Here is a 25274-nt window from a genome sequence, read left to right on the forward strand (position 1 = left end):
TTTTTGTATGAAAAAAACTGCAGTAGCCGCATGTGCTCACGCTAAAACTAGCCTTTGGGAGGCTGTGGCAGCTGGATTGCTGAGCTCAGGATTTCGACAACAGCCTGAGCCAACGAGAGACCCCTATCTCTACTAAAACTAGGCAGGCATAGTGGCAGGCGCCTGTAGTCCCAGCTTCTTGGGAGGCTGAGGCAAGAAGGACGGCTCGAGACCAAGAGTTTGAAGTTGCTGTGCGCTATGATGCAACAGCACTGTACCCAGGTTGTCAGAGTGAGACATCAAAAATAAATAGATTAATTAAATTAAAAATAAAATTTTTCAGTGCCTAAAGTTTAGGAATGTAAATATTGATTTTATAGGGTAGTAGATGAAGGAATAGTGTCAGAGATTAGTGTGAAAGTGTATAGAGTCTCTGAATCACTCACCCTTTGTTTTTTTCCACTTAAAAAAATTCCCGACCTTGCTTGGGATTGTTGAAGCCTAATTAGCCATAACCACAAGACATAAATACCAGAGAGTACATTTTCCAGAGGAATTATAGAATGTGCTGGACAAGAGGGATGAATCTTTTCTAACATTCTGGAGGGTTCTGCGATGGTGTAGGGAAGCAGAGATTGGTTCCAGATGAGTTGCTGTCTGTACAGCAGAGTTAGGAGAAACGGATTAACTATGGACTAGGTGCTGTTATGAGGGAGAGTGGTTTAGCAGTTGGGTATCCCTCGGTAATAGTCAGGAATAGCTAAGCTCATCTGGGGGCATAATAAGTAGAAAATTGTGGTCATTCAAAGAGAGGATGGTATGATTTACAGCCGCTGCATAATCTTAGGAGAAACAATGTTCTTGTTGGCGGAAAAAAGAGGAAGACATCCTAAGGAGATAAATGTCGGACACCCAAACCTTGAGACAGAGAGAATCCCCACTAGGAAGCTGTAGGTGCTGTACAGATTTAATCTTAAAAATTAACACTTTTGTGTGCTGATAATATGGAGGTACAAAATTTAGAAGAAGATGAAGGCAGAAAATAAAGGGAGGGGATAAAGTAAGGAGGAAAAGGCAAGGAACAGTAAAGGTATGTGTGGTTTATTTCTATAATAAATGGGAATATATTGAACAAATACAAGATAAAGGAATTCAAAAGATCAAGGCTGAGTATGTCATTCAAACTTCTAACTTCCTACAAGTCATGAAATACATTTTAAACTGCAGATAAGCTGGGAGAGAGGACTTGACCCTATATTAAAAAAAAAAAGATACCCCTATTAAATGATAGTATTTTAAGGGAAGACTTTATTATATATTCATTAAGATCATTACTTTGTTCCCATGACACTTGTGATGCTATAATAGAAACAGCATCCTAGCCTGAAGTGTTAAGGAGTTATGTAATTAGGAAATAATCAGTTCTTGTTTTTTTTTTTTTTTTTTTTTTTTTTGAGACAGCGTCTCATTCTGTCGCCCAGGCTGAGTGCCTTGGCATGTAACTCTCAGTAACCTCAAACTCCTGGGTTCAAGCTGTCTTCCTACCTCAGCCTCCCAAGTAGCTAGGACTACAGGTGCCTCCCACAAAGCTTGGCTAATTTTTAGTGGAGACGGTTTCACTCCTCTGAGCTCAAGCGATCCTCAAATCTGGGTCCCGGGAGTGCTAGGATTACAGGTGAGAGCCACGCGCCCCGCCAATCAGTCCATTCTTTTTTTTTGGCAGTTCTTGGCTGGGGCTGGGTTTGAACCCAGTACCTCCAGCATATGGGGCTGGCGCCTTACTCCTTTGAGCCACCGGGCCACCCAATCACAACATTCCAGAATGACTCAAACACTGTTGTTTGATCTATCAGTATTTATATTTCCTCTATTTTAAGTTAAGGTCTGTTAGTATTCCCTAGAGTCTAGGGCCTAGACCCAATATTGGTTGCTTTCACCAATATTCGTATAATATTTCTTTTTTTTTTTTTTTTTTTTGGCCGGGGCTGGGTTTGAACCCGCCACCTCCAGCATATGGGACCGGCGCCCTACTCCTTGAGCCACAGGCGCCGCCCATTATTCGTATAATATTTCTATTCATTTTCAAACCTTGCTACAGTGCCATTTAAATAAAAAGAACTTAAAGCAATAAAACAGAGTTATTGGATCGGTGTTTCAGTCCATACAGCACAATAATTCGCAGAAAAAAAAGCCTTTCAGGTTTTTTGAACATTACAAAATCCTAGGTTTTTCCTTCCCCGGAAATTCGCGGCAAACTGCAAGATAGCGCTTTCTGGGCGGAACTCTGGCAGTTTAGGTTCTCCCATTGGCTCTTCTTGCGGACCCTGCCCTGAAGCTCCGCCTCCCGAACTGGCGAGCCAATTGGGTCGCGAGTTGTGGTTTAAATCGAGAGTGCGCGGGGTTCGCCCGCTGTGCTCTTAAGTGAGTTTGGCTGTTGGTGCCGCTTGGGATAACCGGAGCATTGCAAGTGGTTAGGCGTGTGGGGTCCGGCGGGGAGGAAGGCCGGCTAGGGCAGGTCTGGAAGTCAGGGCTGGTCTGGAAGCTAGGGCTGGGGGGCATTTCTCGGGTATTGATGGCTCCGAGCCGGGTTGAGCCTTGGCCTCGGACTGTGAGCTGTATCCACGGCGATTTTCTCTTGATGGGTGCCAGCTCCAAACAGCCTGCCTCTCAGAACCTGGGAGCCTTTGACTCAGGCTGTTTAAGTGCTTATTGGCTCAAGCACGCGTCCCTCTCTGAGCTTAGCTCTTGTTTTTGTGTGGATATACCCAGGACAGGAAGCATGTCTGTTGTTATGCCATAGTTTCTCTCGCCTTCCCTGATCCCTTTTATCTAACGTGTTTCTCACCCTTAGAATAATCCAGAATGGCTACTCTGATTTTTGTCGATAAGGAAAATGGAGAACCAGCCACTCGTGTGGCTCCTAAAGATGGGCTGAAGTTGAAGTCTAGACATTGTAAGTATACAAGGCTGCAGTCTGGAATTGTGGATATGGCCTGGAGCTGGGTGAGGCATTTAGTGTAGTTTGTGGGCAATTGGAATCAGGTTTGTTATTAGTCCCGTTTCACGTTCAGGATTTTCATGAGTGTGTTTTGGAGAATACTGAAACTCAGTGCTGTTGGGCATATCATAGCCCTGCCACTGTCAAAAACGGAGGTGGGTTGGGGGGGGTCAGAATTAGGCAAGGTTTATATACTCACCATTCAAGTTGTTCAAGTACTTTTGGTCCAGATGTTCTTATAAGACTTTTTCTTCAGCAGTCAAAGCTTTAGATGGGAGATCTCAGGTTTCAACACCACTTGTTGGCAAAATGTTTGATGCTCCGTCAGCCTTACCTAAAGCTGCCAGAAAGGCTTTGGGAACTGTCAACAGAACTACAGAAAAGTCAGTAAAGACTAATGGACCCCTCAAACAAAAACAGCTAAACTTCCCTGCAAAAAAGGTGAGTGTTGGCTATAAAAACTGTTTAAATACTTGAGCACATTTGGTTCTGAAAATGACGCTTGGCATCCTAACTGCCTTTCTTCCCTCAGAGTAGAAGGAAAATAACAGACTAGCAAACAGATTAACAGGAGAAACATATCATCCTTGTGGACTTTGCCATAGGAAGTCTCAAATGCAGCTAACGCCTTCTTTTGCCTCATCTGTCCTTAACTAGTGTCTTGAAGCAGATTGGTATCAGGGTACATAAAGTACTGAGAGGTTGCATTGCTGATATAACTCAGATGCTGCCATTTTCCTTGCCTCCTAACAATCACCAGCTTGTTAGGTGACAGTTTACTAGCATGTTTATTTTTGAGCGTGGGTCACAAACTACAGGTCTGTGCATTTCAGAATAAGATTTTGCTGTGAAAGATGACTTTAGCATGCGGATGTTAACACTTTAATTTGAATAATAGTTTTGTTTACTGTGTATTGGGAAAGTACTGGTTAATTTATGTAGTGCATTATAGGATAAGGAAGGATACTTTTTTTTGTAAAGAGAGGGTCTTATCTGTACTTGAATGTTTATTATAGCACAATTCACAATTGCAAAGATGTGTAATAAACCCAGGTGTTCATCAGTTCTTGAGTGGATTAATAAATATATGTGTACCACCGGAGTACTACTCAGCTATAAAAAGAAATGAGTTAATGTCTTTTGCAACAATTTAGATGGGACTGGAGACCATTATCCTAAGTATCTCAAGGATGAAAAAACAAACACCAAACAAACCCCTCTAATTAGGAACTAATTGATGGGCAGTACATGGGCACAGAAAGAAGTAAAAATCGTTGGAAATTAAGAAGGGGGGGGCTAACAGGTACAATGTACATTATCCAAGTAATGGGCATGCTTATAGTAAAAGCTATCTACGTAACAAAAACACATGTACCTCCTTGATATTTTGGAATTAAAAAAGGGCAAGGTCTTACTGTTCCTAGGCTGAAGTGCAGTGGCATGATCATAACTCACTGCCACCTCAAGTTTTATCTTTTTTAAAATGTAAATTGACTTAAATATGTCAGATACAGGTATTGCAAAGATATGGCAAAAATGGAACTGTTACACAATGTGGGAAACCCTGCTGTAGAATTTCCTCAGGTTAAGCACATGTGAGGTAATATAAATCAAGAACATGCAGACTTCCATTTTGGCCTACTTCCATAGTGGACTGTCTACCTGCCAACTCCAGACTAGGAAATTATTCATGGTGTTCTAAAGTCCTTGCCTGTCTTTTGCTGTTTCTTACTTAGTGTATTTGAGAAACAGAAAGTTGTTTTTAATATTAACCAAGCAAATAAAGTAACACTGGAAAAATCGTACTTCTATCAGCCAAAATTCAAAGCTCTAAAGATTAGCTGCTATTCTGGGTGACTCATGCCCATTTTGTCTTCTGTTAGATTGAATAATTGAGTTTATTAGCTCTGAATTAACTCTGCCTCCTTGGTAATTTATGCTGACAGGTGCCAATACTTAAATTTCAGACTTTGAGCCATGCTACTAGCATTGTATTTTACATCATTTGAATTATAGTTAGGTATAATACTGAGAACTAAGTAAGTGGCTGCTTAGAAGGCAGACTGAAATTTACAAATTATTTATTTATTTGTCATAGCCTTCATGGCATTTTCTTAGTTACTGTGTTAAGACATTTATATTCTACATTTAGTAAGTTTCACATGTACCCTTGTAAGATGCATGTTAGGTGTGGTCCCACCAATTACCCTCCCTCCACCCATCCTTCCCCCTCTGAAATTTACAAATTTTAAAATGTGGGGAAATAATCCTATGTTTTGAAGAGGCCTTCCACAGTCTTTTTACTAATTAGTTTTGAGGCTTTTACTCTCAGTAATCTTTATTTTTTTTGGTTGTTCTAGGTGATTGAGAAGACCACTGAAGCAAAAAGCTCTGTTCCTGCCGCAGATGACACCTATCCAGAAATAGAAAAATTCTTTCCTTTCAATCCTCTAGGTAGTATCTTTTGGTGTTGCAAACAATGCTTTTGGCCTTTAATTTTTTATAATTCAACTCAGCTTTACCTTGATGCGAATATGATATATGATCTAAAACTATGAGACTGTCTGAATCTGGGTTGCTTTGAACAAATATACTTTTTTGGGATTACTTGCAATGTATGTTAGGTCAGGAGGGGAACGTAGGAGCAAAGATGTAGAGGAAATTGTTCCTGTTCTAAAAATCTTAGACCTACGGCAGGTTAAGATGTGCTCACAAATATTAAACAAGTGTCAGCATGGACAGTCTTTCTAGGAAGCTTTTCAAAAAGAAAGTGGTGCCGGGCATGGTGGCTCACACCTGTAATCTTAGCACTCTGGGAGGCCAAGATGGGTCTATTGCTTGAGCTCAGGAGTTCAAGACCAGCCTGAGCAAGAGTGAGACCCATTTCTACTAAAAATACAAAAACTGGCCTGGAATAGTGCCACATGCCTGTAGACCCAGCTACTTGTGAGGTTGAGGCAGGAGGGTAGCTCAAGCCCAAGAGTTGAGGTTGCTGTGAGCTTGGATGCCATAGGACTTTATCCAGGGCCACAGAGTGAGACTGTTTCAAAAAAAAAAAAAAAAAAATGTGGACTTTATGTCAAGTTGAGCAATGCCTGAGAGTACTTTGGTAGAATTAAGTATTTCTTTGGTAAGAAAAATTTGCATAGACAGCAAAGGTTTTCAAATTTTTTCAACTTGCTACACTGAAATATCTGAAGTATTTTCTGTTATAGAAATAGCTTTTCAAGCTATAATTTACTCAAACATTTGAGGAGAGGCTACTGTGTGCCAGGCACTATTTAGGCTTCAGATATAGTGATTAACAAGTTAGGCCCTGCACTGAAGGAGCCCACAATTTGAAGGGGAAAGTCAAACACTGAACAAATCATCTATGAGTGAGCAAGAAGAAAGCATTGTGGATCAAAGTGTGTGCAAAGATCTTGAGGTAGGAAAACGGATGAGTAGTTCTGGGAAATGAAAGGCAGCATGAAGGATATCAGTGAAGTGTGGAGAGAGATCGAGCAAGGCCTTAGAGATTTTTGAACTGGAGTTTTTTTTCCCCTTTAACCAAAGGACAGTGAGTCTTTTCCTAACATACATTCATATTATTCTGGATTTTTAAAATAAAAATTAAAACAAGTCTACAGTTAGTATTCTTAAAATTGTTGCAAGGTTTTTTGAGTACATCCAGAGGGAAACTCTAAGGATTGCCGAGTTAAACCGTATGTGATTAACCCTTAATAAAATATGGTGCATCCATGCTAATGTTACCTTTCAGCTCTCAAGGAAAGTGAGGTAGATTTATACATATTAACTAGGAAGGAAGACCATAATATCCTGTATTTAAGGAAAGATACTGCCAGGTCGCCCTCCAAAGTACTTTAAGCTATCGAATCTACCTACAGTGGATGGAATGCCTGGTTCCTCCATGTTCTGACTGCAAACGTTTTAAAGTTCTAATCTTTGTTGGAAAAGCAACGACATCTCATTGTTAAATTTGTTGTGTGTGTGTCTGAGCAGTATTTGATTATAGGCCATTCATAGTTTTTTCTTTGCATTTTTGTTTTCCTTTAATTATGTGACTTTCTTAATAAAATTCATTTTTTTTTCTTTTTTTTTGTGGTTTTTGGCCAGGGCTGCATTTTTTTTTTTTTTTTTTTTTTTTAAAGAGGCTTTTTGTGGATAAAGAATAGGGCGCCGGCCCCATATACTGAAGGTGGCGGGTTCAAACCTGGCCCTGGCCAAACTGCAACAAAAATATTGCCAGGCTTTGTGGTGGGCACCTGTAGTCCCAGCTACTCGGGAGACTGAGGCAAGAGAATCACCTAAGCCCAGGAACTGGGGGTTGCTGTGAGCTATGACGCCACGGCCCTCTACCGAGGGTGATAAAATGAGACTCGTCTCTACAAAAAAAAAAAAAAAAAAGAACCCTGTTACATTGCAGACTTTGTTCCTCTGGAGTCTTTCATTTAGGATTTCCTTTACAATTCAGAGGTTTCAAATTAACCAGTCACATATCACTCAATTGCTTTTTGACTTTTTGCAGTTTACTGCACTTGAAAAAGAGTGGACTAATTTGAGTATTCAGGCTTTAGAGCACTTTCACACCTAAGGGTAAAGATAAGGAGAACCATAATTTTTAAACTTTTGAGAAAATAATCTCCTTGAAAAGAGGAAGAACTCAATATTTAAATCATAATTTTGTTCAGAAAAATCACTTGTTTTAAATAATTCCTAAGAAGTAAAGGTACTTAGATTTTATGAAGGAATAGTACCTAACACAGTGGTTCTCAAATTTTTTGGTTTTAGGACCTTTTATACTCTTAGAAATTGAAGACTAACTAGAAAGAACTTCTGTTTGTGTTCTGCTTCTACTGTACTTGAGATTAAAATTGAGAAATTAAAAAAAATTTGTTGTCTACTACGTGAATGTACATAACACTTTTTTTTACATAAAGTTACTTTTCCAAACCAAAATTTAATGAGAAGAATGGTATAGTTTAGTTTTGAAAACTTGCTTAATTTGGCTTAATATAAGACAGCTGGATTCTTGTCAAATTCAGTCTGTTGGATCTGTTTTGGTTAAAGTCATTGAAGAAAACCTAGCCTTACGCTGATATGTAGTAGGGAGAGGGGAAGAGTATTTTAATCTTTTCAGGTAGTAAGGATAGTTTTCTTTGCTACTACAGTAGAGCTCACAAGTGGCTATTTCTGAATCTATAATTGCAATTTGGAATTAGAAACCATACCAATGAGTATGTGTATCCTGATAGTGAAATTCACTGGTCTGTTTTCCATTTGGCATGTGTCTTTTACCATTGCTTTTATCACACATTGATCATTTAGAGATAATTGGTTCACTGAGATAATGTAGATACCCACATGTTGAGATAATTTCATTATACAATATCAAAAGCACATTAATATCACAACTGATTGATTGCAAATACTGCAGTGCTAATGATTGCAGATACATTTTACAAAATCCTGAATTTTTTGATGGTTTGACTTGCCATTGGCAACAATGACTGTCAATTTTCTTTTTTATTGTATTTTATTTATTTTTTTTAAATTAAATCATAGCTGTGTACATTGATATGATCATGGAGCATCATTCACTAGCTTTACAGACCGTTTACCAAGTTTCACATATACCCTTGTAAGATGCACCGCTGGTGTAATCCCACCAATCCCCGTCCCTCTACCCACCTCTCCCCTCCCTCCCCTCCCTTTCCCCCTTCTCCCTATTCTTAGGTTGCAACTGGGTTATAGCTTTCATGTGCAAACCCTAAATTAGTTTCATGGTAGGGCTGAGTACATTGGGTACTTTTTCTTCCATTCTTGAGATACTTTACTAAGAAGAATATGTTCCAGCTCCATCCATGTAAACATGAAAGAGGTAAAGTCTCCATCTTTCTTTAAGGCTGCATAATATTCCATGGTGTTCATATACCACAATTTATTAATCCATTCATGGATCGATGGGCACTTGGGCTTCTTCCATGACTTAGCAATTATGAATTTAGCTGCAATAAACATTCTGGTACAAATATCTTTGTTATGATGTGCTTTTTGGTCTTCCGGGTATATGCCCAGTAGAAGGATTACAGGATTGAATGGCAGATCTATTTTTTGATCTCTAAGTGTTCTCCATATCTCTTTCCAAAAGGAATGTATTAATTTGCATTCCCACCAGCAGTGCAGAAGTGTTCCCTTTTCTCCACATCCGTGCCAACATCTCTGGTCTTGGAATTTTGTGATATAGGCTAGTCTCACTGGAGTTAGATGGTATCTCAAAGTAGTTTTGATTTGCATTTCTCTGATGATTAAAGATGATGAGCATTTTTTCATATGTCTGAAGGCCGCGCGCCTGTCTTCTTCAGAGAAGTTTCTCTTCAAATCCCTTGCCCAGCCTGCGATGGGATCCCTTGTTCTATTCTTGGTAATGCGTTTGAGTTCTCTGTGGATTCTGGTTATTAAACCTTTGTCAGAGACATAACCTGCAAATACCTTCTCCCATTCTGAGGGCTGTTTGCTTGCTTTACTTACTATGTTCTTGGCTGTGCAGAAGCTTTTTAGTTTGATCAAGTCCCAGTAGTGTATTTTTGAACCTGCTTCAATTGCCTGGGGGGTCCTCCTCATAAAATACTCGCCCAGCCCGATTTCTTCAAGGGTTTTCCCTGCACTCTCTTCTAGTATTTTTATAGTTTCATGTCTTAAGTTCAAATCTTTGATCCAGTGAGAGTGTATCTTAGTTAATGGTGAAAGGTGTGGGTCCACTTTCAGTCTTCTATAGGTTGCCAGCCAGTTCACCCAGCACCATTTGTTAAATAGGGAATCTTTTCCCCACTGAATGTTTTTAATTAGCTTTTCAAAGATTAAATAACGGTAAGTAGCTGGATTCATCTCTTGGTTCTCTATTCTGTTCCAGACATCTACTTCTCTGTTTTTGTGCCAATACCATGCTGTTTTGATCACTATTGATTTGTAGTATAGTCTGAGGTCTGGTAGCGTAATTCCTCCTGCTTTGTTTTTATTTCTGAGTAATGTCTTGGCTATTCGAGGTTTTTTCTGATTCCATATAAAATGAAGTATTGTTTTTTCAAGATCTTTAAAGTATGACAGTGGAGCTTTAATAGGGATTGCATTGAAATTATACATTGCTTTGGATAGTATAGACATTTTAACAATGTTGATTCTTCCCAGCCATGAGCATGGTATGTTTTTCCATTTGTTAATATTTTCAGGTATTTCTTTTCTTAGAGTTTCATAGTTCTCTTTATAGAGATCTTTCACGTCCTTTGTTAGATAAATTCCCAAATATTTCATCTTCTTTGGCACTACTGTGAATGGGATAGAGTCCTTAACTGTTTTTTCAACTTGACTGTTGTTGGTATATATAAAGGCTACCGATTTATGAATGTTGATTTTGTAACCTGAGACGCTGCTGTATTCCTTGATCACTTCTAAAAGTTTTGTAGTAGAGTCCCTAGTGTTTTCCAGATACACTATCATATCTGCGAAGAGCGAAAGTTTGATCTTTTCTGACTCTATATGGATACCCTTGATCGCCTTTTCTTCCCTAATTGCACTGGCTAAAACTTCCATTACAATGTTAAAAAGCAATGGAGACGATGGACAGCCTTGTCTGGTTCCTGATCTGAGTGGAAATGATTCCAATTTAACTCCATTCAATATGATATTGGCTGTGGGTTTGCTGTAGATGGCCTCTATCAATTTAAGAAATGTCCCTTCTAGACCGATTTTCTTAAGTGTTCTGATCATGAAGGATGCTGGATATTATCAAAAGCTTTTTCTGCATCGATTGAGAGAATCATATGGTCTTTGTTTTTTAATTTGTTTATGTGCTGGATTACATTTATAGATTTACGTATATTGAACCAGCCTTGAGATCCTGGGATAAAACCGACTTGGTCATGATGTATAATTTGTTTGATGTGTTGCTGGATTCTGTTTGTTAGGATCTTGTTGAATATTTTTGCATCTATATTCATTAGTGATATTGGTCTATAATTTTCTTTTCTTGTTGGGTCTTTTCCTGGTTTGGTGATCATGGTGGCGTTTGCTTCATAGAACGTGTTGGGTAGTCTTCCTTCTTTTTCAACCTTTTGGAACAGGTTGAGTAATATAGGTACTAATTCCTCTTTAAAGGTTTGGTAGAATTCAGACGTGAAACCATCTGGTCCTGGGCTTTTTTTTTTTTATTAGGGAGGTTTTGTATGGTTGATGCTATTTCCGAACTTGATATGGGCCTGTTCAACATTTCCACTTGATTCTGGCTAAGTCTTGGAAGGTGACGTGCTTCCAAGTATTGGTCAATTTCCTTCAGATTTTCATATTTCTGAGAATAAAGTTTCTTGTAATATTAAGGATTTTTTTGATTTCTGAGGAGTCTGTTGTTATTTCATCTTTGTTGTTTCTGATTGATGAGATTAGAGATTTTACTCTTTTTTTCCTGATTAGGTTGGCCAAAGGTTTATCTATTTCATTGACCTTTTCGAAAAACCAGCTTTTTGATTTATTGATCTGTTGTATTATTCTTTTGTTTTCAATTTCATTTAGTTCTGCTCTAATTTTGGTTATTTCTTTTCTTCTACTGGGTTTGGGGTTGGAATGTTCTTCCTTTTCCAGTGCTTCAGATGTCCCATTAAGTTGTTAATTTCCTCTCTTTCCCTTCTCTTGAGAAAGGCTTGTAGTGCAATAAATTTCCCTCTTAGAACTGCCTTTGCGGTGTCCCAGAGGTTCTGATAGTTCGTGTCTTCATTGTTTTGTTCCAAAAAATTGGCGATTTCTTTCTTAATCTCATCTCTGACCCAGCTATCATTCAGCATAAGGTTATTTAACTTCCATTTTTTCTATGAGTATGCAGATTCCTGTTGTTACTCAGCTCAAGTTTTATTCCATGGTGGTCCGAGAAGATGCATGGAAAAATTTCTATTCCTTTAAATTTACTGAGGTTAGACTTGTGACCTAAGATGTGATTGATTTTGGAGTAAGTTCCATGGGCTGATGAGAAGTATGTGTATTCAGTTTTGTTGGGATGAAATGTTCTGTAGATGTCTGCTAAATCCAAATGTTGCATGGTTAAGTTTAAATCTAAGATTTCTTTGCTCAGCTTCTTGTTGGAGGATCGATCCAACACTGCCAGAGGAGTGTTGAAATCTCCGATTATGGAGCTGGAGGAAATCAAGTTGCTCATATCTGTTAGAGTTTCTCTTATAAATTGAGGTGCATTCTGGTTGGGTGCATAGATTTTTAATAATTGAGATCTCATCATATTGAGTATTACCCTTAACAAATATGAAGTGACCATTCTTGTCCTTTCTTACTTTTGTTGGTTTAAAGCCTATTGTATCTGCAAATAAAATTGCAACACCTGCTTTTTTCTGATTACCATTTGCCTGAAATATAGATGACCATCCTTTCTGTATTTGTCTTTTAAGTTAAGATGTGACTCTTGTATGCAACAAATATCTGGCCTGAGTTTTTGTATCCAATCAGCTAACCTATGCCTCTTTAGAGGACAGTTTAAGCCGTTCACATTAATGGAGAATATTGATAAGTGTGGTGAAGTTTTGGGTATTGAGTTTTTCAAAAGTCCAGTGGGCATTTTTAATCCTTTCACCAGTGTGGAAGTTGGAGTTTGATCCGAAGTTTCTGAGTGAGTTTACTTTTGTAGTATAGGATTGGGTTGGTCATTATGGAGGATAGGTCTGAGAATATCCTGAAGAGCTGGTTTTGTTATGGCAAATTTCTTCAACATATGAATGTCATTAAAGTATTTAATTTCTCCATCATAAATGAAACTCAGTTTAGCTGGATACAAGATCCGGGGTTGAAAGTTATTTTGCTTTAGGAGATTAAAAGTTGATGACCACCCTCTTCTGGCTTGAAAAGTTTCAGCAGAGAGATCTGCAGTCATTCTAATATTCTTCCCTTTGAAGGTAATGGTTTTCTTTCTCCTGGCAGCTTTGAGGATTTTTTTCCTTCATATTAACTTTAGTGAAGTTAATTATGATATGCCTGGGGGATGTCTTATTGGGGTTGAGTCGTGCTGGGGTTCTGAAGCTGTCTGCTTTCTGAATTTCAGAATCTCTAGGCATGTCTGAAAAATTCTCTTTCATAATTTCATGCAGAAGGGCCTCTGTGCCCAGCGAGGCCACTTCATCTGTTTCTGGAACCCCTATGATTCGGATATTCGCCTTCTTCGAATTATCCCAGAGCTCTCGGAGAGAGTGATCCATTTTTGCTCTCCATTTCTCTTCCTCTTTGAGAGTTTGGGTGCGTTCAAAGGTTTTATCTTCGATGTCAGAAATCCTTTCTTCTGCTTGCTCCATTGTGTTGCTGAGGGATTCTACTGTATTTTTCATATCTTTGAGGGCTGCAAATTCTTGCTTCAGTGTGTCTAAGTCTTTGGTGGTTCTGTCTTTAAATTCGTTAAATTCTTGAGACAGCTTTTGAATTTCTCCTCGAATTCCTAATTCCACTTTGTTAATCTTGTCTGCATTCCAAATTCTGAATTCGATTTCTGACATCTCAGCCAGTTGTTTATGAATGGGATCTTCAATTGCATCTGCCATATCTTTCCTTGGGGGTGGGGGGGTTGATCTATTCTGGTTATTCATGTTACCAGAGTTTTTCCGCTGATTCTGCCCCGTGGTTGTTTTACTCCCTCTGATTTTTTTCCCCTGGAGCTTTGTCGAGGGCCCCTATAGTGTTGTGGCCTGAGAAACTGGGGCCCTGTCTGGTGTGGTGGGGCTAAGTGGTTCTGTCTTGTTTTCAGCTGGTTTCTGTTCCACCCTAGTGAAACAGATACTTTGGATTGAAGTCTCAGCTGTGGAGAAATATCAGCAATTAAGTCACCCTGCCCCCCACCGGCAAACAATTGGAGAAGAAAAAGCAAACCTTCACCGTGCACTCAGGGCACCACCTGATTTGTCCTCAGGCGATTGGTTCAGTTCAAAAAGGTCCAAATCAATTGTCTCCGTCTGCACCTGTCTCGGGTGAGAGAGTTTAAGAGGTCTCTGGGAACTGGATCACAGGGGTCTGGTGACTACTCTGGTGTGGCTTGCTCCAGTGCTGCGTGGAGTCAGGAGAATCCACCCAGCCAATAAATCAGTCTGGGAAGGTTGCTGCCTCCTTCCCCACCTTGCACCACTTCACATCCAGTCAGTGATAGCCTGCAGTTGGCTGACCCAGTTGCCTGTAGTGAATCGGTACTCCAAGAGTTTGTACCTGCCTGAATTACAAGGAAGTCTGCTAGGCTGCTGCGCTCTGCCTCTCTCCAGCAGGAGGAGGTGAGGCCTGACAACCTTGGGCGCTTGATGAAGGTTGAGGGGTTTTCACTGAGGTCCAGTCTCGCCCCTGAATAATGTTACTGACAGAACAGAACAGAAGAACTCTGCAGTTCCCCTGCAGAAGAGACACTGAATTGAGCTCCAAATCAGCTAGTCTTTGCTCCTGTATTGTCTATAGGCTGTCGAGCCCCTGAGGGCCAGGTGTGTCTTAGGTTTAGTAAAGTGGACCTCTGGGTCAGCACCACCCTGGGAGTTTCCCTGGTTTGCAAGTTGGAGTTGCCTCAGGCAAACTCAGAGTCTCTGGTTGCCCAGGGAGACAGGGGGTGTGGCTTCAGAATATTCTGTAGTGAGCCGTATTGCTAGCAAAAGAGGGCCGCTGCTTTATGGCTCAGGCAACGGCCCCTCCGGTGTAGCTCCCCTCCGGCCAACCGTCCTCTCTGCCCTCCTGTACCCCAGAGTCTGCACTGACAGGCTGCAGCCCAGCACTGTCTACACCCCTCGAACAATCGCCCAAGAGTCCAGACCCCTGGGGGACAGGCCTCCAGACCTTGGAGCAACAGCAGAGGGGAGTGCGGGGAGCCCTGGGAGCTTGGGGTTGTGGGCAGAGAACACACAGAGCTTTACCCAGTTTTATGCCTGGCTGTATTGTCACCAAAAGACGGCTGTCGCACTGTGCCTCAGGGAACTGCCACTCCGGTGCAGTCCCGTCTCCACCGACCGACCGGGACTGGCCTCCAGACCCCAGTGTGAGCGAAGGGGAGCGCTGGGAGCTCAGAATTCCAGGTAGAGACTATATACAGTTTATACAGTTTTATGCCTGGCAGGAGGACGCTGTGGCACCCTAGTAGGGGAGATAGGTCCAGTTTTTAGGGGGTCTCTCCCGTGGAGTGTAGTGGGAGGACCTTTGAACTCTGACCGGTTGTTTGTGGGGCACTCTGAGCCGTTCCCATGGGGGAGGGGACTCCCATCTGCTTGGTGATGGATTTTGTACCTTTTGTTTGTATCCTTGGGTCGCAGCTCACCTCAGGGGGGTTGACGTGCGTTCTACAACCTTCTCTCTTAGTGCAGCTCAAATCCACCAGGTTACTTGCTGAATTTTTGTCCTTTAACTCTCCTTCTGGACGGGAGCCTCTGTGGAAAGCTGGCTTCAGTCAGCCATCTTGTCTCCTCCATGACTGTCAATTTTCCTGGTAGTGATAGACTTCTTCCTTTTTGAGAAAATGTGTGACAAATACCCAAAACTGAATGACCATAGCCTTTCAGTTCTTTTGTGTGAAAATGGTGTCCAGGAAAAAAGGTCTCTAGCTTGCAAGTCATGTAATTGCACAAATTCTTTTTCTGAGATGATCATTCTTTGGGATGAAGCAGAAGTGCTTTATGGTGTACTTCTCATTTTATCATGCATAATGGCAAAAAGGCATCTCAATGGTTGAGTTAATAAAATTAATACCTTCTATTGCATATGGTAAAGTGACATTAAGTGAAACTGCCTTTTTTTTTTTTTAAAACAAGTGAAGGATATAATGGCTATTAATACAGTTGTTTTGTCTCTGCCAATTAGTAATACAATATTGTCTCTGCCTTGGTTCATGTTAAGGCACCAGCAGTTTTATCCACCGTCACCTTTGTACCATCATTGCAAACATCAACACAGTAGAAAAAGTTATGAAAATAGTTCTTACTTTCTGGACCCTCTGAAAGGTTCTCAGACCAGTAAGGGTCCACTGACTATGGTGAAACTATTGCCCTGACAAAATTTTTTCTCTTTGAGACAGATTTTGAGAGTTTTGACCTGCCCGAAGAGCACCAGATTGCAGACCTCCCCTTGAATGGAGTGCCTCTCATGATTCTTGATGAGGAGAGAAATTTTGAAAAGCTGTTAAAGCTGGGTCCCCCTTCACCTGTGAAGATGCTCGCTCCACCATGGGAATCTGGTGAGCAAGTGCCCTTGTGGAAGGGCTGCAAACAGTTTGTTTCCATTACTGTGGAAACAGAGTTGTGCAGGAGGTCAATAATTAGTAATTTCTATCCTTTGAACTATAGGATAAGGTTTCAGAGTAATTCTCAGTTGGTATTTCTTCTTAGTCCCAGATGCACCAGTAAAAATTTATTTTGGAGCAGATATTCAGTTTTAGATATAGCAAGAAGAGATTAAATCTAAAATATCTTAAGTTATAACATGAAGGATATTATAAACTTGCTTGGAATGAGGATTTCAAGTTATATTCAAAGATAATATATTATCAAGACACTGCTGTATTGCAGAATGACAGTAACTTAGTGCAGAAGGTTTTAGTCTGAACTGGTGGTCAAGAGCCATCATTGTGTTATCTTTGTTCTGATGAGATAACTTGTACTAATAAGATACATTAGTGAGACAGTTATTAGCTCTTTGGTCTCAAAGAACAATAGAGATTCAGGTACTTCTAAGATTTTTTTCCTAATGAAGGTCAGTTTTAGGGCGATAGCCACATTCTGTGAAATCTGTGTGAGAAGGGGATGTAGGTAGGGATTCATTAGACAAAGGGAAAAGTGTGAATTTATGATTAAAAGTGACAGCTAAAATTTATGTTTATATGGATAATGACTCAAGGATTGGTAGAAATTAAATAAGAAATTTATTTTCCAGATCCGTTGCAGTCTCCTTCAAGCATTCTGTCGACCTTGGATGTTGAGTTGCCACCTGTTTGCTATGACATAGATACTTGAATTTCTTAGTGCTTTATAGCTAGTGTGTATTTGTATTAATAAAGCATTTCTTTAACACGTTTTTACTTGTCTTGTGGTTGGTATTCCTTGGAGTTAAGACAGTATGAAATCTAGCTGAAGTTTTTAACAGATAAGAGTCCATAATCTGACAAGAGATTTTTCTTTTTTTTTTTTTTTGTAGAGACAGAGTCTCACTGTACCACCCTCAGGTAGAGTGCCGTGGCGTCACATGGCTCACAGCAACCTCTAACTCTTGGGCTTACGTGATTCTCTTGCCTCAGCCTCCCGAGCAGCTGGGACTACAGGTGGCTATTTTTCTGTTGCAGTTTGGCCGGGGCTGGGTCCGAACCCGCTACCCTCGGCATATGGGGCCGGCGCCCTACTCACTGAGCCACAGGCGCCGCCCAGACAAGAGATTTTTCTGACTTGTAAAAACTTAAATCCCTTTTGGTTTGTTTTAACAGCTGAGTTTGGAAGTTGCCATTGTTCTTGCTGAAAACTATACCCCTCAATGTGTATACTTTATTGCCTTTTTGTGGCCATTAACTAGTGACAGTTCTAATTAAGTATCTATTGCTAGGCATTCTTTATTACTGGTTCTATTTAGCTTCTAATGACTTTAATACTCAGTATTCAGTAATCAGAATTTGAAAAGACCCTAAATCTTCTGAGAACTCAACCTCTTTGGGATCGTTAATTAGGCCCTTGAAAAATCACTGCAAATAATTTACTGATAGTAAGATCCACTTTCCACCTATAGGAAACTATATTTAGTTGTTTACCCAGTGTTGGACGTTTAAGTATTTGAGCATTGTGTTTAATGTTTGACACTATTTTTTAAATTTTTTTTGAAAGTATCAGTTTGAAAAATGATACTTTTTCTGATGAGGAAAATGAGGCTTACAGGTTCATTGATTTGCCAAAGGCATGGAGAGCTAGAAGACAATAGAGGTTATGTTTTGATTCGAAATCCGAGACTGGAATCAAAGTAGAGATTACAAGTCATTGCCTTTGTGTTTTTTTTTTTTTTTTTTTTCTTTTTGTGGAGGGAAGGAGGTAGATAAATTTTTTTTTTTCTTTTGAGACAGAGCCTCACTATGTTGCCCTCGGTAGAGTGCCGTGGCATTATAGCTCCCAGCAACCCCAAACTCCTGGGCTTAAGCTATTTTCTTGCCTCAGCCTCCCAGTAGCTGGGATTACAGGTGCCTGCCATGCCCAGTTGTTTTTTTGTTGCAGTTGGTCCCAGCCAGGTTCGAACCCACCAACTTGGGTGTTAGGTGGCTGGCGCTGTAACCACTGTGCTATGGGCGCCAAGCCAGGTAGATGATATTTTAAACTAAATTGTTTTCACTATTTAAAATTCCAGTGTTTCTGTCAGGCACTGTGGCTCATGCCTGTAATCCTACCACTTTGGAAGGCTGAGGTGGGTGGATTGCTTGACTTCATGAGTTTGAGACCAACCTGAGCAAAAGCAAGATCATCTCTACTAAAAATAGAAAAACTAGCCAGGCAGTGCAGCAGGCACCTGTAGTCCCAGCTACTAGGGAGGCTGAGGCAAAAGATTGCTTGAATTCAGGAGTTTGAGGTTGGTGGGAGCTATGACACCATGGCACTCTACCCAGGGTGACAGTGAAACTCTGTCTCAATAAATAAAATTCCCGTGTTTCATTAATCTGATTTTAGAGCTTAAATTGGAAAAGCAGATCTGTTCATAGCAGGCTCTGTTTCCAATACTCACTGGGCTGGCTGTGGTGTCTGCTGCCTTTTAGGTGGAACTTGGGTTCTCTAATCCACAGACCCTACTGTAAATGCCCTTAAGGGGCAACTAGCCTACTTAACTCACTTTACCTGTTGGGCCATGTATCCTTGCTTGATCTTAAGCTATATAGAAAACCTTTCGCCTGAAACATTTGTAGCAATCCATAGTCAAGTTAGAATGTAAAGCCCTTTTTGCCTTTGTCATTGGAGGAAACTGAAAGAAATCAGGCATAAAATACTAAGAACATCTACAGCCACTGATCTAATTTTAAAACTTTTTACCTTTTAGGCTGGGTGCAGTGGCTCATACCGGTCATCCTAGCATTCTGGGAGGCCAAGGCAGGTAGATTGCCTGAGCCAGTGAGACCCCCATCTCTAAAAATAGGCAGGCATTGTGGTGGGCATCTGTAGTCCCAGCTACTTGGGAGGCTGAGGCAAGAGAATCGCTTCAGCCCAGGAGTTGGAGGTTGCTATGAGCTATGACGCCACAGCACTCTGTCGAGGGTGACATAGTGAAACTCTTTTTCTAAAACAAACAAACAAACAAAATATATATATACACACACATAAATATAAACTGAATTAGCCTGAATTTCTGGAATTAGTAGAAAGGCAAACTTGCAGTATTAGGGTATTTGGCTTTAGGGCAGAGTATTACATCTAGTGTCCTCAGGTATTACAGGGCCAGTATAAAAGTATAGTTATGAATAGCTTTCATACTATGTAATGCAAAATTGGTTGTCTCAGGATGATCAAAGCCTTCTAATGGGACATTAGAACGTTGTCACTTGAGGGAACCAAAGGCTGGGAGCAAGGGCACTAATCAGTCCTTACCAATTAATTACTGTCTCTGAGTCAGAACTGAGTATGGAATGATTTGATCTTTTCATTTGCTATTAATCATATTGCAGTGTGTTTGGTGTTTTGATACTTTACTCATAATTGAGAACTTGCAGTAGATGCTCCTCCATTAAAACTGATAATTTTCACCTTGTGGGGGTTGCTTTTTGTTTTTTGAAAACATTTCTGACACCTGTTGAAATAAGATTTTATTCATACCCCCTCCCCTGTGAAAACATCTACCTTTCTCCCCATCAACCCTGCCTCTCAGGTTAGTAGAGCAGCTAACAGCAGTGCCCTCATCTGCTGCCATTCCTTCTGCAGCCCTCCTGCATCCCGTCCTCCCCACAGGGAGTGCCTTTAATTAATATTGAATATGTGAATAAAATAATATTGTAACTTAATTTACAATATGATTTTTTAATTATTTTTTTTCTTGAGACAAGATGTCTCTCCGTTGCCCAGCATCACGAATAGCTGAGATTACTGGCATGTGCCACCACACCCAGCTATTTAAAAATGATTTTTGTAGAGACAGGGTCTTACTATGTTGCCTAGGCTGGTCTTGAACCCTTAGCTTTAGGTGATCTTCCCATCCTGGCCTCCCAAAATGCTAGGACTACAGGTGAGTCCTATTATGCCCAGCTGAAATTTTCATTCTTAGCAGTATAAAGAAGAATTGCTGGCTCCCAAGATGAGATATTTCCTTTTATTCAATCATTCCTTTGTTTATCAGACTTTTAATGATCTTTTATAGGTTAGTCTCTGTACTAGGAAATTCTAATTATGCTTTAAGAAATAAGTTTACTAAGTAAATCCTTGTTTTATTCCCCAAGTGAAGCTGGACTTAAGGACTACACATACAATAGTTACATGTGAGAATGTAAGTGATGGGAGAGTGAAGTATAAGTCTTAGGTGTGAATATGCCTGTGTCCCATTAAATCTGGCTTCCTCATGGGGAGAAAATAAGGTGTTAGTGTTAAAAATTTAAATGTACATTGTGGCAGGTGCCTATAGTCCCAGCTATAGCCAGACTCATCTTGAAAAATAGCCGAGCATCTATAGTTCCAGCTACTTGGGAGGCTGAGGTGAGAGACTCGTTTGTGCCCAAGAGTTTGAGGTTGCTGTGAGCTATGATGCCATGGGTGATAGCGGAATTTCACTCTTGAGTAGGTTCTTCATCTTCGTGATTCGAAGCATGAATCTGTGGACCACAAATCAGTGGTTTAAGACAGAATGGCTCAGTGAGTAGGGCGCCGGCCCCATATGCCGAGGGTGGCGGGTTCAAACCCGGCCCCGGCTGAACTGCAACAACAACAAAAAAATAGCCGGGCGTTGTGGCGGGCGCCTGTAGTCCCAGCTACTTGGGAGGCTGAGGCAAGAGAATCGCGTAAGCCCGAGAGTTGGAGGTTGCTGTGAGCTGTGTGACGCCACGGCACTCTACCGGAGGGCGGTACAGTGAGACTCTGTCTCTACAAAAAAAAAAAAAAAAAAGACAGAATTTATTTACAGAAAAGAATACAGAAACGCCAGAGCTTCTAGCGGAGCATGAAAACCCAAGTCGGGAGAGAAAAGCTCTCTCTCTCCCTCTCTGTCTGTCTGTTTGTCTCTGGGGTCTTTATCTAGGGGTATATATAGTTGCCTGGGGCCCTCAGTAGTTACATTTAGCGTGTCTAGAACATGTCTGGGTCATGTCTGGGACACATCTAGGTGGTTTCTGGGTTGGCCCAAATGAATAGCTACAATCCCTTTCATTCCCAAGCCTAGGAAATGGGGACCCCCTGCCTACCCTCCAGCCTGCTGGTTCTGTTGCACCAACACGGCCAAGGCGGAGGCAGCCGGTTTGCACCCCCCCAGCTCCACGAGTTGGATGGGATGCCACTTGTATCAATGACACTCTACTGAGGGCAACAAAGTGAGACTCTTGCAAAAATAAAAATTTAAATGTATTTGTTGGAAGTGTAATTGTGTATAATGATACACTGATCATGAGTGTATAGCTTTATGAATTTTGAACCTTAAGTAATTAGCACACAGATCAAGAAACAGAAATGTCTCTTTTCTTCCCATCATAATTCCTTCCTCCCAAAGGGTACCATTATCTTGACTTAAGCCTCCTGCATATTGCATCAGAGGTGTCCCTCCAAACATGCTGAGTTGCCTTCCTCTTCAGTTATCTCTCTCTTTTTGTGGTTGCAGCCTCTCTAGCTTCCACTCCATCACTGAAAATCCTGGTCTCTAGATCCTTCTCTAGACATGGACTGCTCTATTTCACTCTTCAGTGCCAGATTGTAAAAGCTCAGCCTTGGCCTCTTCTCACACTACAAACTCCGTAAGTGACCTTATCTACTGTGATTTAATGTACCATTGGTGTATCTCTAACGTCCCTCCCCTCTACACCAGCTTTTGTCCATAGTTGCTTGCCATCTCAAATTATGTGTAAAATGGAACCTTTGATTGCCTCCAACCTGCCTTGTGCTAGGCTTCTGTCCCTCAATAGATAGCATTTACTTCTGTCACAAACCTGGGACCTATCCTTGTCACCATCAATTTTCACGTGCATTCAACAACCAGGCCTGAGGATCCTGCTCCTGAGGTATATTCCTAGTTTGCTCACTTCTTCCACTCCTCACATATGAGCAGTCATCTCTCAAGACAACCCAAGCCTTCTAATGGCAGCGATGTCTGCCTTTGCTCATTCCCTTCCTACCTGTTCTCTTCCTTCCTCTGGAGCAGTGATTTTGAACTGGTGTGCCAGATCTTAGGTGTGCAGTGAAAATTTTAAAGATAAATTATTTTCAAAAGAAGTTTCAAAGCACAGTTTTTTTTTTTTTTTACTCTTTTTGGTTTTTTTTTGATCAACATAAATGTGTCGTGGAAGTTTAACTATAGGTTTGAATGTGCCCTGAGATAAAAAAGGTCAAAAAACACTGCTCTAGAGTGACATTTTCAAATGCAAATCTGTCAGTCCCCTTCTTAAAGCCTTCTGGTAGGCTGTCTTCGTGCCTTGGATAAAATCCGAGCCCAGATTCTGCATGATCTGGAGTCTGCTTGGTGTTTCACTGTCACCCTGCTCCACAATGGTCCTCTCCAGAAGCCAGCTGCACCATCCTTGTGGTTCCTAGCACATCATGCCTGCCTGGGGCTTGGCACCCTGCAGGATACATGTGTCTAGTCTCATGACTGCTGCCTCCTGGATTGCATTTGTGGCTCAGGTTCCCCCAGTCATCGCTGGATTTATCTATGGAGTCAGTTGGTGCCATCTGACCTCACCTGAAGTTGAGGACCAGCCTGCTTCCTCCTCACCCTAGTGCTCAGCTGGCAAGTCACTTTGATTATCCTCACCCCCTACCTCTAAGTCAACAATAGTTCTGTCAATTCTGCCTCTTACATATTTCAAAAAGCCCTGGTTATTCCCAGCTCTGTTATTACTATCTCACACCACCACCATTTCTCACCTGAGATGTTTTAATAGCTTCCTGTTCCTAGTTTAATATTCCTTCCCCAACTTCATTCTACAGACGGCAGCTACTATGAGCTTTCCCATTCAGCAGATGTGATGGTATCATTTGCTTTTAATTTCAGACATTGTACTTTTCAACTTGAAGTTCGTTTTGAGGCTGTTTTCTGTTTTACAGGTCTCTATTTAACTTTTTGAACACGTTTTCAAAATTCTTTAAAGTTCTTATCAGCCAATTCTAACATCTGTGCCAATTCTGAGTTGGTTTTAACTGTTTTCTTTTTTCTCATAAGTTGTTTTTTATGCTTCTTTGATGCCAGACATGGATTTTACTTTTTTTTTTTGCTAGATGTTTTTTTACATTTCTGTAAATATTTTTATTTTTATTTTTAATTCTTTTGAGACAGAGTCTTGCTCTGTTGCCCTGAGTAGAGTGCTGTGGCATCATCACAGCTCATGGCAACCTCAAACTCTTGGGCTCAAACGATCCCCTTACTTCTGCCTCCAAAGTAGCTGGGACTACAGGTGCCCACTACAATGCCCAGCTAGTTCTTCTATTTTTAGTAGAGATGGGGTCTTGCTCTTGCTCAGGCTGGTCTCCAACTCCTGAGCACAAGCAATCCACCTTCCTCACCCTCCCAGAGTGCTAGGATTACAGGCATGAGCCACTGCACCAGCCTCTAAATATTTTTAAACTTTGTCCAAGGATATGGTTAAGTTACTAGGAAATAAATTGATTCATTTGAGTCTTGCCTTTAAGGTTGTTAGGCAAGACCAGAGAAGCATTTAGGATAGGGCTAATTTCCCCTACTAATGAGATATAAGACTCTTTAGGATTCTACGCCATTGTTCCCTGAGTTATGAGGTTTTCCAGTCTGGCTGGTGGGAACAAACACTATTCCCAGCCCTGTGTGTGAATTCTGGACACCCTTCCTTTACCCTTTTCTGCTAGTTTTCTCATGTTTATGTGCTGATCACTGCTATTCTGAACTCTAACAGGGAAACCCACTGTGTGTTTCCAGAGTCTTTCTCTCTGGGCAGCACAGTCCTCTCCAGTGCTGTGCCCTGCAATACTGCCTGCTTTGGGCTCCTCCGACTCTCCGCTCTGTTTCTTCAACTCAGGGAATGTGCTGGCTCTGGCTGGGTTCCCCTTCCTTCTCTACTCTGAGGCCTGGAAACTCTCAAAGTAGTCAGCTAGGAGGGATGGTTTGGCTGACTTCACTTCACATTCCTCAGGAATCGCTGTTCTATGCTGCCTTATTTCATACATTTTTGTCCAGGGTTTTAGTTGTTTTAGGAAGGAGGATAAATCTGGCCCCTGTTAATCCATCTTGGTTGGATCGAAAGTTCTCTTCAGGTGTCATTGCTCAGAGTGACTCAGAAGGTCACCTGGTGGCTCCTTGGGAGATGCTGTTTCCTCTCCTGATTTGCCTGGCTCTATGCTGGCAATGCTATGCTCTACCTCTCCACTGAGATGCTTCTTTACTGGAAGCCTTTCCTGATACCCATGGATGGCTGGGTGCCCCCTAATTTGCTCAATTAGCTCCATACTTAACCACCTCCTATCTTTTACCATGCTAAACTGTGTCTGCCTATTTGGGTATCTCCTGCTACATGGGGAGTTGGATGAGGTCTGTCCTGTTCACTGTTAAGTTTTTTTTTTTTAATTAATTATTTTTTATTAAATAATTTTTTTTATTGTATAACTTTGTACATTGATGCTTTATGGGGTACTGCTTCGATGTACAATGTGAAATGTTTACATTGAACTAAGTAATACATCCATCACAATTATACTCATTTCTTAATAGTTTTGAAATATACCATTGCATCATGCACATTAGGTGAGGTCCCCCCAAATACCTTCCCTCTTCCCATATCCCACCTCCCCTCCCCTCTCTCTCCTCTTCCCTCTACTTTCTGGACTATACTTATATTTTGCCATTCGTATGAATGTGTAGGTGATTATATATTGATTTCATAGTAGTACTGAGTACATTGGATATTTTTTTTCCATTCTTGAGATACTTTACTAAGAAGAATATGTTCCAGCTCCATCCAAGTAAACATAAAAGATGTGAAGTCTCCATCCACAGTGTACATATACCACAATTTGTTAATCCATTCATGGGTGGATGGGTACTTGGGCTGTTTCCATGTCTTGGCTATTATGATTTGGGCTGCAAAAAACATCATGGTGCAAATGTCTTTGTTGTAAAATAATTTTTG

General features: G+C 40.9%; 1 protein-coding gene across 6 annotated transcripts in view; it reads left to right on the plus strand.

Annotated features, from left to right (window-relative positions):
* Positions 1 to 17043, plus strand: part of PTTG1 (PTTG1 regulator of sister chromatid separation, securin) — a 44219-nt gene extending 27176 nt beyond the window's left edge. The window contains exons 1-6 of one of the 6 annotated variants that reach the window (XM_053566111.1): positions 2413 to 2494; positions 2831 to 2932; positions 3234 to 3418; positions 5338 to 5431; positions 16053 to 16211; positions 16907 to 17043. In XM_053566111.1, the coding sequence (XP_053422086.1) occupies positions 2842 to 2932; positions 3234 to 3418; positions 5338 to 5431; positions 16053 to 16211; positions 16907 to 16986 (609 nt within the window). In that variant the 5' untranslated portion in view covers positions 2413 to 2494; positions 2831 to 2841 and the 3' untranslated portion in view covers positions 16987 to 17043. The other 5 variants (XM_053566109.1, XM_053566107.1, XM_053566106.1 and 2 more) reach the window with 5 other exon arrangements.
* Positions 17044 to 25274: the final 8231 nt, after the last annotated feature.

Source organism: Nycticebus coucang, chromosome 17 (genome assembly GCF_027406575.1).
Source record: "Nycticebus coucang isolate mNycCou1 chromosome 17, mNycCou1.pri, whole genome shotgun sequence".
Taxonomy (NCBI): domain Eukaryota; kingdom Metazoa; phylum Chordata; class Mammalia; order Primates; family Lorisidae; genus Nycticebus; species Nycticebus coucang.